Source organism: Epinephelus moara, chromosome 16 (assembly GCF_006386435.1).
Source record: "Epinephelus moara isolate mb chromosome 16, YSFRI_EMoa_1.0, whole genome shotgun sequence".
Taxonomy (NCBI): Eukaryota; Metazoa; Chordata; class Actinopteri; order Perciformes; family Serranidae; genus Epinephelus; species Epinephelus moara.
Window position 1 is genome coordinate 40308357 of NC_065521.1, and position 15728 is coordinate 40324084.

Consider the following 15728-nt stretch of genomic DNA (forward strand, 5'->3'; position numbering starts at 1 on the left):
TCTTTGTCATGTTTTTCGGTCATTCCTGAGCAGTTTTGTGTGGCATGGCACATATGAAACAGTGGGTTTGGGGTTGTCTTTAGCATCAAATACTTGATCTTCTTCTGTCTGGTTATTTTTTTAATGCAGCAACGTTTACCTTTTCTGCATCAATGTATGGTGTACATGTCTGTAATTTTGTCAAAGTCCTCTGCTTCTTTCATCTTTGTATTGAGGGGGATGTGTCCCCTGCATCCCCTGTAAAATCTACACCTATGCATGGTATTACGGTGGGTAGAAATCCTGAAGGTATAATTTTCAGAACTTTCAAAAATACAGACACTTCTCTCTGTATTGAACTGATACAGAGATACTTTATCGAGGTAATGTATTGTAGTGCACATCATGCACCACCAGAGGTCAGTCTCTTCTGGTGGAACAGGGAGTTGAGCTGAGAGAGATGGCGACAGCGAGTGGTAGGGATAACTTTACAGGGCTAGTAAACAGCAAAAATGTATTGCCACATTAACTTCTTCCACCCACATAAGCAGTTTATTAGCCACATGATTTGATTCAGCACATCATCTCCGTTCAGCCCACTGATGTGTCTGTTTCTGCTGCAGTAACGTGTCATCAGGTCCGCCAGCAAGAAGGGCACTTATTTCCTATTTGTCCATTCATCTGTGGGCCATAAATGTTGAAGCCAAGCAAGACTTGTCTAAGTAGGCTAATTGGATATTAGAAACACAGCACAGTGACATACATGTTACAATGACTTCTATCATCAGTAGCTGCTGCTGATCTTTAATTCATCCACAGACATGGCGTCGCAGCTCCAGGTGTTCTCCTCGCCCTCCGTGTCCTCCAGTGCCTACTCTCGTTCAAAGAGGCTCAAAGTGGAGAATCCTGCCTGGGATGTGTCTAACCAGCTGGGAGATAATGGTTACTACCAGCAGAGCCCCACCCAGGGAGCTGCACCCTCCACTTCTGGCTCTAACTTCAACCAAGTGTACAACTCCAACCAGGTGCATCCTCCGACAGCCGGCTCCCGGGAGCAGACGGTGGTGCGGGCAGCAGACAGCACAGGTAGCGTTCGCGGACCTCCCTCCTCCTCTTCCTCATCGTCCTCGTCCAGCCGTCGTGTCAAGGATGCAGAGTCCTCCTCCCAGCCGTGCGACCTCTACCACAAGCAGTACAGCTTGAAGCGGAAGAGCGAGGAGGTGGACAGCAGCGACAGCGTTCAGATACTGGAGGAGCTCTCGGCCCCCGTCGTCTCGAACCGTACCGGTGGTGGAGGGGGAACCACCACCGCTCAGTCCATAGCACATTCCACTTCTACCACAAAGAGCAGCAACTCCCACAGCGAGGGCGACTACCAGCTGGTCCAACATGAGATTCTGTGCTCGATGTCCAACAGCTACGAGGTGCTCGAGTTCCTGGGACGCGGCACCTTTGGTCAGGTGGCCAAATGCTGGAAGCGGGGCACAAATGAGATAGTGGCGATCAAGATCTTGAAGAACCATCCCTCTTATGCTCGACAAGGTCAAATTGAAGTGAGTATAGTGTTTTGGAAAGAATAAAAACTCTAGGGTGAAAAGCAGAAAGCTGTTCTCATTCCTTTACCCTGAGCAGCCGATAAACGTCCGTAAATCTGCTTAGAAATCACAGAAGAAGAATCAGATCTTGCCTGGTAATCATCAAGTTTGGAGTCATCCTGTAATAATTGTCTGAACATCAACAAATACACTGCAAACAGTAACTGCTCATTGCTAAATTAGCATGACTTTTAATGGTAATAGTAGTAGTTCCACTTCCCCTCATTCACTTAATCTTAGCCCTCAGTGTTACGCAACAGCTTTTGTCGCACTGAGGCCACTTCGAGAGCAGAAGGAGGGTCAGCTGGGGACGAGCAGCGATTGAAATGGCACCTGACCTTGTTCACTTTCAGTCTAAACTATCATGGATCGACTGCCAGTTGTAGACTTAGCGTTGTACTGCTTTTTACAAAACATCAGAGGTACTCATTTCAATGAGGTTAAGGCGTCTTCTGCAGACAACTGCAATATTAACTGCAATTGATTATTAGCTGCATCAGTGTCTGATTTAGAAATGTCTGTTGGTCTGCAAAACAGCAAGTTAATATCAACTGCAATTAGTTATTTAACATTTTTCAGTGTCGATCTCATCAAGTTCACTTCAGATTTTCAGAAAAATGGTACGATGGCGGTGTCAATTCCTCAAAGGACAAGTCAACAAAGGCTTGTTATATGACTACGAAACGCATCCATGATCTTTGGCTGATTCGAGGCGTCCATATTTGCTTTGTTTCCAGGCCGTATTAATAAATGCAAAGTTAGATATATCAGAGCTTGAAGAGAAATCCAAGTTTCCCAGTTGTAATTTTGACTTGGAATTTGATGTGAACGCCATTTACAAGTACACTCTTAATTACACCGAGTCCTATGTGACATGAATGTAGCATACTGTACTTTATGCTTGCATTCCCCAAAGCATTATGGGATGTATGGGAGCAGTGCTAAGGCTCCAAGTATTGTATCAACATGGTTGCTAACACTCTACTCTATCCATTCATATTAAGGATATTTAGCTAACTTTACAAACAGCTTTACAAAAACGGTCTAAGATCACATGAAATTTTCAAACCATATTCATTCTGGAAATAGTATGCCCTGCTAAGACATGTAGTAAGTCTGCTAAAAGCCTGTCAATAAAGGGAGTGTAAAAGGGTCAAAATACAAAACATGGTTAGCTACTGTTTTCTTCATTATTATTGATTTGGATTAATGATCACAATTATATCTTCATCGTCCTCTCCCTCCTCCCGGCAGGTGAGCATCCTCAGCAGGCTGAGCACAGAGAACGCTGATGAGTTCAACTTTGTCCGCTCGTACGAGTGCTTCCAGCACAAGAACCACACGTGCCTTGTGTTTGAGATGCTGGAGCAGAACCTTTACGACTTCCTGAAGCACAGCAAGTTCAGCCCTCTGCTGCTCAAGTGCATTCGGCCCATTCTGCAGCAGGTGGCCACGGCGCTGATGAAGCTGAAGAGCCTGGGGCTGATCCACGCCGACCTGAAGCCTGAGAACATCATGTTAGTGGACCCTCTGAGGCAGCCGTACAGAGTCAAAGTCATTGATTTCGGCTCGGCCAGCCACGTGTCCAAAGCGGTCTGCTCCACCTACCTGCAGTCGCGATACTACAGGTGAGTGCGTCAGCCTCGACTGTGCAGGAAGAGATATGAATAATATGTAAACTACCTGCTGTGATTGTGTCATATGTCCATGTGCCTGCAGAGCTCCGGAGATCATCCTGGGCCTTCCTTTCTGTGAAGCGATCGACATGTGGTCGTTAGGATGTGTCATCGCTGAGCTGTTCTTGGGATGGCCTCTTTACCCTGGCGCCTCAGAGTATGATCAGGTCAGCTGCAGCACTCTCATGTAATATATTTAGTAACACTTTACTTGAAGGTATCTACATAAGAGTGACATGACACGGTCATAACTATGACATGACACGGTAATGAACCTGTCATGAACATTATGTACATGTCATAAACGTTTATGACTGCTGTCATTAAGTGTCATTCGGTTTTTATAATGACAAGTTGACATTGTTTGGGTTGTCTTGATTATGACAACTTGACAATAACCAGGATGACATCACCAGAAGATGTCTTTGTCATGACAACTTGACATTAACAATAAATGCATCTCTTTTTGTGTTTATGACAAGGTGACATAATGATTATTATTGTTATGACAAAGACATCTTCTGGTAATGTCATCCTGGTTAAAGTCATGTTGTCATAATAAGGACATCCCAAACAAATTTAATGTCAACTTGTCATGACAAAGACAACTTCTGGTAATGTCACTTTAATTAATGTCAAGTTGTCATAATCAAGACAACCCAAACAATGTCAACTTGTCATTACAAAAACCAAATGACACTTAATGACAGCAGTCATAAACGTTTATGACATGTACATAATGTTCATGACAGGTTCATGACAGTGTCATGTCACTCTTATGTTGATACCTTCAAGTAAAGTGTTAACATATATTCTAAATTGACCTTTATTGTCTGTCTTAATAGGAAACTAATAAATAATCAAATATATTTTTTAATCATTTCACAAGTTCTCTATTTAAAGAAGTAGAAATTTTGGGGAGTTTGCTTTCTGGTGGGGAGTTCGATGAAAAGATTGATACCAGATCTGATGAGAGGCATTAGTTCTGTCTAGTTTTAGTTGTGAATCCACAGGTCAATTCAGTTTTATTTATAAAGCCCAATATCACAAATCACAATTTGCTAAAAACATCCTTTAATGGGGAAAAAATGGTAGAAACCTCAGGATGAGCAACTGAGGAAGGATCCCTCTTCCAGGATGGACAGACGTGCAATAGATGTGACACACACACAGTTTTATGCATCTGGCCCCTGATGCCTGTCCCTGGGTCAGATTCCTTGCAAAATCAGATGAAACGATTTACAGCACACAAACTGGTAGAGCCTATATTTGCATTTCCCAGGCAAAGTTTATTAGCCAGTTAAAGGAAGCAGAAGGACATTTTTCTGTCAAGGCCTTTTTTTTTTTTCTTTTACAACTTTTTTGTATTGGGGGTTTTCAAAGTTAAAAATGCATTGACAGTGGTTTAAAAGTGAAAACAGAATTTCTGATACAAATATGTCAAAAATATTCAAGAAATCAAAAATACATTAAAAGGGTGAGCTGTCATACATGTATAGAAAAGACACACGTATGCAAACTATTGTTTTTACAGATAAAATGTACAGTAGCATTTTAATTTGAAAACATTGAAGAATTAAATTAAATTAAAAAGAGAGAAAGAGAGAAGAAAGAGGGACACTGGAAGGGATTTTAAAGGATATCAGAATGATCGTGTTTTGTATCATTTATCATTTAGGTTAGTTGGGGGAAGGAGGTAGTGCAGTCTTCTTGTCATGGTCTATAAAGGATTGCCAAAGTGTGAAAACAACAGTGTGGTTTTACAGAGGGTGACGTGGAATTATTTCCTTTTTGCGTGTCTTTTAATGTTGACATATCATCTGATAAAGGGAGTCAGTAAGTGGGTAACAGAACAGAACAGAAATGAATAAACTTCACACAGCTTAACACACACACACACACACACACACACACAATAATCATTACTGTAAGGTCTGTATATCAAGATGCCAATCATTTACTTCTGAACAGAGCCAGGCTAACTGTTTCCATTTGTTTCCAGTCTTTATGCTAAGCTAAGCTAACCAGCTGCTGGCTGTAGCTTCATCTTAAACAAACTGATATGAGAGTGGTATCAACGTCCGTACCCAGCTCCTGACAAGAAAGCAAAAGAGCACATTTCCCAAAGTGTTGAATTTTTCTTTCAGGGGTTTTTTAGCACTTGTTCTGTGACTGTGACTGTGTACAGAGTGAAAAAAGACGTTTCCTGTTGGGTGTCAGACGTGAGAGGAAAGTGTGTGTTGATTATTATCAATACTTTAATGTCTTCAGAACATATCTGGGGACATTTGACAGTTTAACTAAAAGAATAACCACATGTTTTGCATAGTTTTGCATATTATGTAAACTAACACCTCCTCGTTCGAAGGCTGTCAGCCCTCAGGTGATGATATCTGTATAAACAGCTGTTGCAACTGACATTTTGTGTTTGTTTTCATTGTCTCTCTCAGATTCGTTACATTTCCCAGACACAGGGCCTTCCTGCAGAGTACCTGCTGAGTGCAGGAACCAAGACCAGCCGCTTCTTTAACAGAGGCCCCGACTCCAGCTACCCCCTCTGGAGACTCAAAGTGAGTGACTCTGCGGAGGTAGAGTTCATTTTGTGTTATGTTGTTTAAACATCCGAACATGCACTCAAAGTTTTTAAGGCCGTCCACGACCTCGCTCGTCTGTACCTCTCCAAACTCTAGCGTATCCACACCCCCACCTGCACTCTCAGGTCTTCCTCTTCCATCCACCTCACTGTCCTGCCAGCCCGCCTGACCGCCATGGGGTCTAGAGCCTTCAGCCGCTCTGCCAGACTATCACAGGGCTGACACATGGAGACAGACAACCATTCACACTCACATTCACACCTACGGACAATTTAGAGTCACCGATTAACCTGCATGTCACGGGGAGAACATGCAAACTCCACACAGAACAGCTCCCCCACCCTGGGTTCGAACCCTTCACCCCAAGGGACATTTATATTCACAGTTTGTGTTTAATGACGTCTGTGTCGTCTTGTCATCATGTCTGGTTAGTCATGGAAAAAAGGGTTGCTGACGAACATATTTAGTCATAGTTTTCGTTAACGAAATTAACACTGCGCAGAGATGTAGATTTCTGAGACTGATTCTATCATCAAGTGTGTGCACATAAGATATACTGAGGTGTTGCTGTGGTTATTGTTGTGCAGACTCCTGCAGAGCACGAGGCGGAGATGGGCATCAAGTCAAAGGAGGCACGGAAATACATCTTCAACTGTCTGGATGATATGATGCAGGTGAGGAGGAGCTGTTTGATTTCAGTTTACAGTGATGTGGTTGGTAGAGCTGGTTTTGGAACTGGTTATTTCACATACAAGGCAGATCACTTTGAGTTGTGATGGGAAGACGTTTGGGTGTGCCAGGATGCAGTTTGGCAAACACAGACTTCCTGTCACTCTGCAGGTGAACATGACAAACCTGGAGGGGACTGACATCTTAGCAGAGAAGGCTGACAGGCGGGAGTTCATAGACCTGCTGAAGAAGATGCTGACGTTGGACGCAGACAAACGAATCACGCCCATGAAGACGCTGAACCATCCCTTTGTTACCATGACACACCTGCTGCACTTTCCTCACAGCTCACAGTAAGTGCAGGGTTGTGGCAGTGGTGATAGTGGTGGATGTGGTTTAGCATCACAGTGCAGGACTCCACCTTTGTTCCTTTTTTCCTCCTCATTATTATTATTTTTTTTTTTGGCAGCGTGAAGTCCTGCTTCCAAAATATGGATATATGCAAACGCAGATGCAGCGCCTTTGAGAATGGAAAAAATATGTTTGCCAGCAGCAATACCCCGAGTGCAGCCACCAACCTCACTGTCACATTCAGTAGCCAACTAAACCAGCACAACCAGGTGAGAATATTCTCCATTAAACAATTCCTGTTGATCCAGTTTTTACTTGTAACTGTGAAGTGATGGCTCTGGGGCCTCATGTATTCACTGTGTGTGTTTGCTTAAATCCTGCATACGCTCATTTCTACACACATAGACTCTGATTTACTCCTTTTGTGCTTCAGAGTGTGAGTTCCTAAAGACGTGCGTTTCCATTTCTATTTGAAATTCAGTAACTGACACCATTAGCGCCTCCTGTTTCTCTAGTGCTGCTCCGCTGAGCCCTTGTTGCTGCATATAAAAGATCCAGAGGATTCAATGAAATCAATCTGCATTAATGATTAACTGTTATGCTTCAGTGCAAATCGTTTTAATTGATTTAATTAAGCTGCATGTATTTTCTGTTATGCTAAAATTATTTTGCTTTAATAGGGTCATAGACGTGGGGCTGCAGTTCTTCATCAAACTGCTCCCATACTGTGTCTTCATTTATTTATCTTTGTACACTGTGTTTATGGGCCAACAGGAGCAACATCATTTTTATAGTGTGGAAATACTGGGAACATTGCAGAACACAGTGTAACAAAAAATAAGACCTTTACCAGGAACTAGGTTTACAATGGTATGAGATTTTTAGGGTACATTAACTGTAATATTGCGGTTTCATGGTAATCTGGTTTTACAGGATCTATATTATGATCATGAGTGCACTTGTTTGTTTGTTCTAGTTCACACAGACTTATTTAGAACGTGTTCTTGCTTTTTTAAATGAGGCCCCTTTGGATGTTTGTGCTGAACTGGACTCATCTTTTCAGGCTTTGGTTACAGTTCTTTTCCTGCATCTTGTATCTTCCAGATGGCCTCTACAGGAGGCCAGTCCCTGTCCCTCAGCAGTAACGTCCCGTTGCTGAACTACCAACCCGGCCTCTACCAGCAGGCCACCATAAACATCCCCGGCCTGACCCAGCAGGGCGTGCCGCTGCAGACCAGACCCACCCAGCTCTGCGCCCAGACCGAGCCCTTCCAGCAAACACTCATAGTTTGCCCTCCCACCATCCAGGGTGAGAGAGCAAGATGTTTGTGTCAAGTTAATGAAAGTAAGGACGCATTCACACTGGCCGCTTTAAACGAACCCTGGGCCGCTTCCATGGATAGTTGGGTTCGTTTGGAGTGGTGTGAACGCTCATTTGAACTCTGGTGCAGACCAAACGAGCGAACATTGGTCCGCTTAAAAACTGGGGGTCTCGGTTCACTTGCAAGTGAACCCTGGTGCGGTTCGCTTACAGTGGGAGATAAACACGGACTATCCAGCGAACCAAAAAGAGGAAGTGATGTAGGGCGCAGTGCTTTTTTTGGCGGAAAAAAACAAACAAAGCCAACAGTGCGAACCGTGAGAAGCAGAGGTAAAAAAAAAAAGAAGTTGGAAAAGCTTCTTGTGAAAAAAAAAATTTAACACCAAAGTAAAAACAGAAACACTAAGACTGCATAAATTCAGGAGTTTTCAGTCCTGGCTAATCGCTGAGCCAGGTTTTCCTCTTCCTCATGCTTGTTTTCTTCCTGGTCAGTGGTCATTTCGGGCAATACTTGGTCCCCTTTAAAAAGTACAATGTGAAAGTGAACCAAACCAAATGAAGGTGTGAAATTTTTCGGCACCCCCCCTCCCCCAGTTGAACCGAGTCCCTGGACTATCCTGGTGTGAATGCGCCCTAAATCCCACTGGCTGACCAACAGGCAACAAAGGAAACTTTTATTGATATTTTGCTTTTGTGCGGCTGAATTTATAATCCCAAATTTCTTATGTCCTACGTCCTATTTTACACGTTAGATTTCACATAATACCAGCTGCTTCTGTCTTTTCCTTACAGGTCTTCAAACATCCAGTAAGCCCTCTGGTTATCCAGTGAGGATGGACAACTCTGTTCCCTTAGTTCCTCAGAACCAGTCGTCCCAGTCTCTTCACATCCAGCCCGGCATGCTAGCACAGGTAGGACCCACTGCATGACCAGTGGAATGTAACTAAGTACTTTTACTAAAGTACAGTTTGGAGGCACTTGCGCTTTACTTGTGTACTTTAATTTTATGTTACTGTATACTTGTACTTTTCATCAGGAATTATCGTAATTCTTACTCCACTACATTTATCTGACAGCTGCAGCTACTAGTTACGTCACATGTTGAAATAAAAAATAGAAAACAAAGGCCAGAGTACAGAAGGATGTGTAGGTATGAAGGAGTTCAGATAGGTAGGAAGGGGCTGGATTATGAAGGGCCTTAAAGGTGAGAAGCAGAATCTTGAAACTGATGCGACATTAAACAGGAAACCAGAGAAGCTGCTGGAGAACTTCTCCACTCTACATGCAAATAAACACATACAGCATTTCATTTACCGTCTGCTGCTGCTGTATTAGCTTCTGCTCGTCAACAATCCTTCAGCGCTGCATTGAGCTGTGTAACAACAGCAACAGAAAGTTTGCTTATTCAGTCGGAGAGTCGGAAAAGCAAGGATGTCAGCTGAGTAGGCGGTCATCAGCGTACACACTGCTGAAAGAATGTGACCAAATGCAGTCAAAACCACCTCTGAATATTGTCAGAGTGATCGTATCTCAAGACGTGTTGAGGACATATTGGGTGCTTTTACACCAGCACATAGAGCTGTCCACTTTTGATCTGATCACTCAAGACAAATGTTAAAACCAGGTATACATACGGCCTCTGAGTGGTTAGACAGGTAAAATTGTCAAATTTGTGCAGCAGAACTTAGTTTTTTTCTTCTTGTTTACCCGATTAATCATCTCACGACCCCCCAGATTTATCTTGTGACTCTTTGGAAGGTTTGGAAGCACTAGACTAAGGGCCTGTCCCAATACCCACACTTCCCCTAGAAATACCCACTTGCACTTGGTTGTGCGCGTTCATGTTTAGGCTAGTGGTGTCCCAAAACAGAATTGAGGTAGTGGAAGTGGTTTCCAACACTTAAAAACCCGCCCTAGATTCCAAGGGAGCCCCGACCCACACTTTCAACGAAGTGGAAGATGAAATTTTCCAGAACACCTTGCGAAGTCAGCAACTTCGGCAAGTTTTGGAAAACAATTTGTTACTGTACGATCGGAATGTAGGCTATACAAACAACAGATGGTTGGACTAGCGTAAACTCATCAGCAACTCGGTTGAACACAGCGTCAAAATATTTAAACAAATTGGGGCGTCGGTGGCTTAGTGGTAGAGCAGGCGCCCCATGTACAAGGCTGTTGCCGCAGCAGCCTGGGTTCGACTCTTTGCTGCATGTCTCTCCCTCTCTCTCCCCCCTTCACACTTGTCTATCCTATCAATTAAAGGCAAAAAATAAAAAAAATATATATATATATTTAAACAAATCCATTTACCCAAACAAAATCAATCAGAGCTAGAAGACGTCGTAGACGCCTCCTGTTTTCAGCATTTCTTCTCCGTTGATTCATCAGACGGAGAAGAATAAACATAGCACACGGCACAGGTAACAAGCGCTGCAGCTGGCATTTTCAAACCTGAATGACTACCGATACCTTGCATCGCTACTACGCATGACATATGCCTGCACGTCAGTAGGCCTGTGCCGGTTTGAAAATTTTCCAACCGGTTTGATTTAAAGCCAAATATCTAACCGAACTGATATATCGAATTATATACCTAATTTTACCACTGGGGGTCGCATTTGAGCTATTTTTCCCAATAAAAGCCCATTATAGGTGTAATGCGCTTCCAATCCACTAGGTGGCAATAATGCTGTATTAACCGTCAATGCACACAAGGTTACACAAGAAGAAGAAGCAGAAGAACGCCAAGACGTTAGGGCAAAGACGGTGGATAAACCAGTAATAATAGTAGTAATAGTACAGTATAGTATATACTGTATAGTACAGTAGTAATCCAGTATCTTTGGTTAGGGCAACAAACTGAATGACTGCTGACTCCCTCGCACTTTTCCCCGCCCCCAATGAAATTTGATCTGTCGCAGTAGACAGTTGAGCGGAGCGGAGCTGCTGAGTCCCTCTGCAGCTTCCGAGACAAACTAAACAAAACACTTGTAGGCTCCTCCACTTCATTTATAAGCAAACATAAACCTTATTAAGTTGTCATAATGCATGTTACAATGCAAGAAACCAGAAATCGGCACAAGCCTACATGTCAGCCACGCCGATTTGCATGAAGTGGTGTCTCATTTCTTAGGGAAAGATCTCTACCCTAATAGTTCTCACTTCCCTCATCAAGGGTTATCTCGCAAATGAGGGCACTCAATACCAAGTGGAAGATTTAAGGGGTAGAAATGCGATTGGGCCTAAAACTAACTTAACTGTATAAATTAGTTAACGCTATAGTGCGTAACTTCTGTTGCCTCCCAGCGGATAATGCGTTGTTACAACTAATAAGCCGGCGGCACTTCATGTACACAGAGTAACACTCGCCACACACCATGTACACAGAGTAACACTTGCCTTTGTGGTAGGATCCACTTCTGAACCGTGTCTCGGCCGCTTATTTGGGTTCTCCGCCATGTTGCTTTCTCTTTCTACCTGCACTCTACCTCTTGCTATGACACTCTCCGCTCTTCCTCCCCCTCCCTTCTTGTTGTGAGGAAGCATTTCCTGTGCGCCAGCGTGGGAATGTCGCCGGTCTACACGCAAACTAAAAATGATATATATTGAAAAATACCGCGAGATGTTAGAGGAGCCGATCGGCTTAATCAGCATTGTGTCATCTCCTCTAGTAGTGGCTTGGGTGAAACAGACATTTACGGACCTGTAGAAGTTACGCACTATAGCTTTAAAACTAGCTCCACCTTGAGCAGCTACAACAACAATACGATAATGATAATACTTCTGTCTACTACTGTCGGTTAAAGTTTGGATTTGAATTGACTTGTATTGAAGATTTGGTACTTTCCAGTGAAAGATTTGAGTACAGACTTGAAACTGTTCACCAGACTAGACAACAGCCAAGTTTGATTTTGGCAAATAGTTTTGGCATTGTTGGTTAGACACAATATAATCTGCTGCTGATGATTTAAACTGGTGGTCAGTGCTGATAAAGATAAAAGATAACAGTTTCAGAAACAGATTTGTTGTCCTCAGATCCAAAATGAAACCATTTTCAGGGAACCAACACCAGTGACCCTTTGCATCTGTGCTTTGGTTTGTGTGTTGTTGGTCACGTGTCTGTTTGTTCTCCTCTGCACTGCAATTAAAGCTTCTCTTCAGTAGAATATGGAGCAGGTCTCTTCTAAATGTGTCTTAACACCTCCCCTCACACCTCCTCCTAGGCCTCCCTCGACCCCCTGCTGGTCGGCAGCCTGTGCGCCTCAGTGGCGGGAATGCCGCCTCTAGGTTCGGTGCGGCTGCCAGTTGGCTGCAGGGGCGCAAGCCTCGGCGGCTTACTGGATCAGAATGCCTCCGTGCTGGTAAAACATCATCACCACAACTGATTGAAATCTCTTCTTCCTTCCTTCAAGCACATGTATGTCAGCGGGGTGCAGCGGAGCGTGGGACGCATGTGCAGCTCAGTACTTTGGTTTGTGCTTTTGCTTACAGCTTCAGGGTCCAGATGCAAAAAACTCTGTAGATTCAAGGCTAAACTGTGCACGCGCAAAAACAGAACTATTGATATGCTTTCTTTTCTTCAGATCTCGTATTGATCTTATCATTTAATTCTCTGCCAGAAAGCAAAGAAGTGCATCTCCCAAAATGTCAATCTATTCCTTTAAAAGCTTCCTTGCAGGACACTGACGGCCACACTGTCACCTTTAGCGAAAACTTGTTTTTGTAAAAATAGGAAAATAAATAAAATTAAATAGGAATTTGCATTTAAACCCGTTTTCCATCAGATTAGCTCTGGTTCTTGAGCCAGTTCCTTGTCTTGGAACCTTGGTGCTATCTGGGGAACCAGCACACCAGTTTTGAGCAGAAGCATTTTATTCAGGACGTGTCATTAACTGAGGCCACTGCACAATGTACAAAGGACGCCAACAGTCGTAGCAAGCAACAAATGCGTATTGCATTTATCACCATCGAGCTTTTGTTCTGTGGTTACAGAACTGGAACAGAACTGGTTCCATGTTGGGGGTAAATAGGTTTTTGTGTAGAACTCTTGCGCGTCCTGGTGGCAGATAAAAAAGACTCACAGGGAGACCGTCATTTCTGCTTTAAAGAGGGACAAGAAAGGCAGGATAGAGAGGGTGATGACAAGCAGCAAAGGTCCCGGGCTGGACTTGAATGTGGGCTGCTGCAGATAGGACCCTGTCTAACTGGTATGCCCTCTACCTAGTGAGCTACCGTGTACCGCAAATGTCAGGAGACACCTTGATTTCCTCCTCTCTTTGTCTCAGACTAACACATTCCTTTCACTTTCAGGGTGGCTGTCTTGTTTCTGGACCTTTTCTGTTATTTACAGTGCAGGAGTGTACGGCATGCTGCTTGCATGCTTGGCATCAGAACCTGAGTAAATTGTTTTTGGAGGGGGGCTGTGTTTTTTAAGGCTTTCTTTGGTATTTCCTGCTTCTTAAGTATCTTTTAGCACATTTCTTTCTGAGCACTAACAAATGCAGCTCTCTCTGCACAGGAATAAATCTGGAAACAAGATGCAGGTGGTGACCATGTGGAGTCATCTTGAGTTTTGTTCAGCTGTCAGTGTGTGAGGGTTTGCTGGATGTCTTGGTGTTGGACTGAGATGGGGACGTATGTGTTTGCATGTGCTTTTATTTCAGTATGAGCCTCTAAGAAAATAACTCTGACTTCTATCCTGCCGAGGCTGACAGACTGCACTTTATTCTTTTCTGAGTGCGTCACTGCTGAAGGTTTTGAGAAGTGCAGTATTTTAACGTGTTTATGTGTGTGTGCGTACAGCAGGGCTGGCCAGCAGGCACACAGCAGATCCTCATCCCCTCGACATGGCAGCAGATGCCAGGCATGGCCATCCACAACCCTGGACAGGCCGTGGTGCCCGACTCACCCATGGGAGCCCCGATCTCCGACAGTCAACAAGCTTCTGGCTGGAGGTGAGTTTAGTCTGACGAGACTCTGTGAGTTCATGCTACGTTTCAAAGCTCAACTTCAGGTCAGCCTAATGTTGAATGCATCTTTCTTGTTCACAGGGGTCGTCATGGAAGCCAATACGATGGAGTCAGCCAGCAGGACTCTGGTGTTGGCCGTCACGCTGCCTCCCAGAGCCACAACTCAGGGGCCGCTCACTCCAGATCCCAACAGGGCAAGAGGTCAAAGGCTCGACATGCAGAGAGCAGAGCCAGGTATCCTGTCAGACCGTCATACATCCACATTATCTGCATGTTTTTGGGGGCAGGTCGTCCATAAATTGTATTGTTGGTGGTTTGATCCCCAGCTTCTCCTGTCCTCTTGTTCAAAGACTGAGGGGCTGCAGACATTTTCGTTTAATTAATAACACATGAGAGGAAGCCTGCAGCCTTGTGCCTACAGCCAAATCACAGCCATGCTAATATTCAGTATGAACCAAGAGTCTGGTGACAACAAGGTTCTGCAGAGGGTAATAAACACAGCACAAGCAATCATCGGCCGTCCTCTCATTCCGTGGAAGTAGCTGCTAACACCCGCTACCTCAGCAGAGCCTTGGCCAACGTCAAAGAGTGTACACACCCAGGATACCATCTGTTTGATTTGCTGGGTTAGAGAGGACATCTTTCCTGTTCCCCACTGTGCTGTCTTAAAACTCTACTCGAGCATTACCGCGGGCAGGGGGACTGCTGTCTGACGGCTCTGTAGCACCCACTAGTGGCAGGCGGCTGCATGACAGTTAAGCGGCCTTGTACATGAATAAAACACTAATTGGTTTAACTGACTAATATTTCTGGTGCCGACTAGCGAGGGGGCAGACGTTTAATCATTTAGACGTCTAATTGCGTGCATCCCTATTTACTATGTTGCCTATTGCCTATAAATATTTTAGCTTACTGTAGTTCGATATTGTTTCTTCTCAGCTGGCGGCGATATTGTTTTCTGTGAAAAAAACAGACAATCTCAGGTTACGTCACCCATCGCTGGGAGTGTTTATTGGTCGAGTGCTCGCAGTGCATTCTGGTAGTTGTAGGTTTTCAGAGTTCTTTTCCTCTGTTGTCTCTGGTCATGTAGCTCCATTTTCAAAAGTATTTGCAACTAGGGCTGCAACGATTAGTTGACTAATCGATGACTAATCGACTATTGAAATAATCAGTGACTATTTTAGTAGTCGACTAATCAGTTTGAGTCACTTTTTCATAGAAAAAAGTACCCCAAAATACTCTTATCTCATTTATTCTCTTAAAAGAGAATAAATGAGAGAGGAAAATAAATACATACATAAATTACAGGTTGAGGATCGCAATAGTGCAATACACTGAAAGAAAAAAAACGTTGACAGACGTTTACTTATGGCATATTCCCGAGTACTTCCAACATGTGGGTTAAGTCTGTCGTCTCTAGATAACACATGAAGTAGACTCACAAGTCAGTCTTTAGACGCTTTGCTTAACTAAAGACTGATGACTTTCTCCCTGATTTTCTGTTTAGATGGGCGGATACAATTTCAGAGTTTAAAAAAACTCCCTACGTTGCAGAACCAATAGTAAATCTGCAG

General features: G+C 43.8%; 1 protein-coding gene across 2 annotated transcripts in view; it reads left to right on the plus strand.

Moving 5' to 3' along the window:
• The window catches only part of hipk1a (homeodomain interacting protein kinase 1a), a 30482-nt gene that overhangs the window by 6338 nt on the left and 8416 nt on the right, over nt 1–15728 (plus strand). The window contains exons 2-13 of one of the 2 annotated variants that reach the window (XM_050065608.1): nt 799–1532; nt 2829–3202; nt 3294–3417; nt 5701–5820; nt 6432–6518; nt 6685–6866; nt 6983–7133; nt 7969–8173; nt 8978–9096; nt 12409–12546; nt 13988–14139; nt 14236–14388. In XM_050065608.1, coding sequence (XP_049921565.1) covers nt 801–1532; nt 2829–3202; nt 3294–3417; nt 5701–5820; nt 6432–6518; nt 6685–6866; nt 6983–7133; nt 7969–8173; nt 8978–9096; nt 12409–12546; nt 13988–14139; nt 14236–14388 — 2537 coding nt within the window. In that variant the 5' untranslated portion in view covers nt 799–800. The remainder of the gene's footprint in view (nt 1–798; nt 1533–2828; nt 3203–3293; nt 3418–5700; nt 5821–6431; nt 6519–6684; nt 6867–6982; nt 7134–7968; nt 8174–8977; nt 9097–12408; nt 12547–13987; nt 14140–14235; nt 14389–15728) is intronic. The other variant, XM_050065609.1, reaches the window with a different exon arrangement.